Source organism: Gavialis gangeticus, unplaced genomic scaffold, assembly GCF_001723915.1.
Source record: "Gavialis gangeticus isolate Ggan-Ray unplaced genomic scaffold, GavGan_comp1, whole genome shotgun sequence".
NCBI lineage: Eukaryota > Metazoa > Chordata > Crocodylia > Gavialidae > Gavialis > Gavialis gangeticus.
In genome coordinates, this window is record NW_017729026.1 from 30,196,639 (window position 1) to 30,198,534 (window position 1,896).

Sequence of the window (1,896 nt, forward strand, 5' to 3'; positions counted from 1 at the left end):
AGAGTCCCCATCTATGGCAATTTTACCTTCCCCTACTTCAGCCTGCCCCACTTTCCAGGACAGATCCACAGACAGACAGACAGACAAACAGACAGACAGAGAGGGATGCACCTTTTTTTTAGCGTGGCTTTTTGCTTTTAAAGGTTGCTGCTGACAAATCTATCTATTTGGGGCAAATTGTCAGTGAGAAACTTCCGCTCGAACTCTTTGGGACAAAACTGGCTCTTTGAAAGGGTAAATCCCGTTGCATGAAGGTCTGAACAATGGCCAAATGTGTTGCTGCTGCTGCCGCCACTGCTGCTGCTGCTGCTGAGGCTAGGGCTGTGACAAAGAGCGGATTAATTGGTGCCGCGGCTGACTGGTTCGAGATGGCTCCACTCAGCCCGCGCTGCGGGGAGCCCCATTGACTGGGCCCCGAGTCCCACTTTTCACAAACTCCAAACAAAAGTCAATTTCTTTTTTATAAGGCTGGGGAAGAAAAAAAAAAATCAGTTCATGTTTGAGCTCGGGAAGTTGACTTGTTGGATTATCGGGTGTTATGTTCTCCCTGTCTCTCTCCCTAGCTTTAAAAGTTGCTTCTCCCCAGAAGACAAGAGTGAGAAAAAAATGGAAGTAAAAGCAAATCATCCATGCTGGGGGCTGTGTGTGTGAGTGTATATGTACCAGGGAGTAAACTCCAGCAAACAATCTCAGTTCTAGTAGAGTGAGGATGTAAGTGTTGGGGATTTGTGCTTATGCTCTTGTGTAACAATGATAAAATTCTCCATACGGTATAAGACCATTCTTGTCATTTTGTGCAATGTTTTTGATCCTTGGCTGAAAGGCACCATACGAGTACAAGGTTGCATAAGGGGGATCATACATATGAATACATTCACGCAGGACATCATGGCCTACTCCTGTTTTACCCTTGTTTATAGTCATTGTGTAGACTCTCTCTTATGAGAATCGGCTGTGGACGTTTATTATTTTATATCTGACTTGTGCAGCCTCTCCTGCATTTCTTGCATTCCTCCAAGCAGAATAAGGCCCATAAATATTCAGGCAAGCTTGCAATTTATATAGGAACAATCAGACAGAGAGTGAGAACGAGGAAATTTCCTTTTTAAACATCCAGCTGTATACGGATGCTAATAGTCATTTCTGCAGTCCTACTATACTTGAGGTAATATTGGAATATTTTTGGGGTAGTTAATCATATCAATGGCTATGATGATCTCATGGTATTGGTATAACATTTCATCATGTTTAGTCCTTCTTTCAAAAGGCTTGTTCCTTTTAACATCACATGTAAAGAAAAGAGTTGTTCTCATGTGGCTGCTAGCTTTCCCTTCCATAGGGCAGTGTGATAGAACCAGAAATAAGACCTTTTCTTGTCTTTATTCAGTGTAGCTGTTTGATTTTGCTCTCATTGGTTTTCCGCCTATTTGGGTGAATTGCTTTGATAATGCTTATTACACCATACAATTAGAATTATTCCACTTAAGAAAATTTCATATTTAAGATATTATTTTCAATCTAAATATTAACTTTTAGGAGAAATAACTTGTACTGATACCTTTAGCTTTGTAACCGGTTCTGTATTATTTTCTATGGCTTTGTGATAGATTCTATAGTAGGCAAACCAAGCTTGAAATTGAGGCTTAAGAGCATGAAGTGAAGTGGTGTCGATTTCCCAGTCTGATTTTAAATGGTTTTCATGTATTATGTCTCTGCGGCTACGTCTACATGAGTTGCTTACTGCACAGTAACTTGTTACTTACTGCACAGTAGCTTGCATCCTGTATGTTCTAGGCCTGAGGTTATGATTTGCTCTCCACACAATTGATTATTGATTTTTAATGCTTTCAGTGGAACTTATACATTCTACTAGATTTAAATGGTAGCAACATCCAT

The 1,896-nt window shown here is 40.5% G+C and overlaps 1 protein-coding gene across 1 annotated transcript in view; it reads right to left on the bottom strand.

Annotated features, from left to right (window-relative positions):
- Nucleotides 1-924, bottom strand: part of NR2E1 (nuclear receptor subfamily 2 group E member 1) — a 38,152-nt gene extending 37,228 nt beyond the window's left edge. Inside the window, exon 1 of the mRNA XM_019520231.1 lies at nt 770-924. Within this exon, the coding sequence (XP_019375776.1) occupies nt 770-924 (155 nt within the window). The remainder of the gene's footprint in view (nt 1-769) is intronic.
- Nucleotides 925-1,896: the final 972 nt, after the last annotated feature.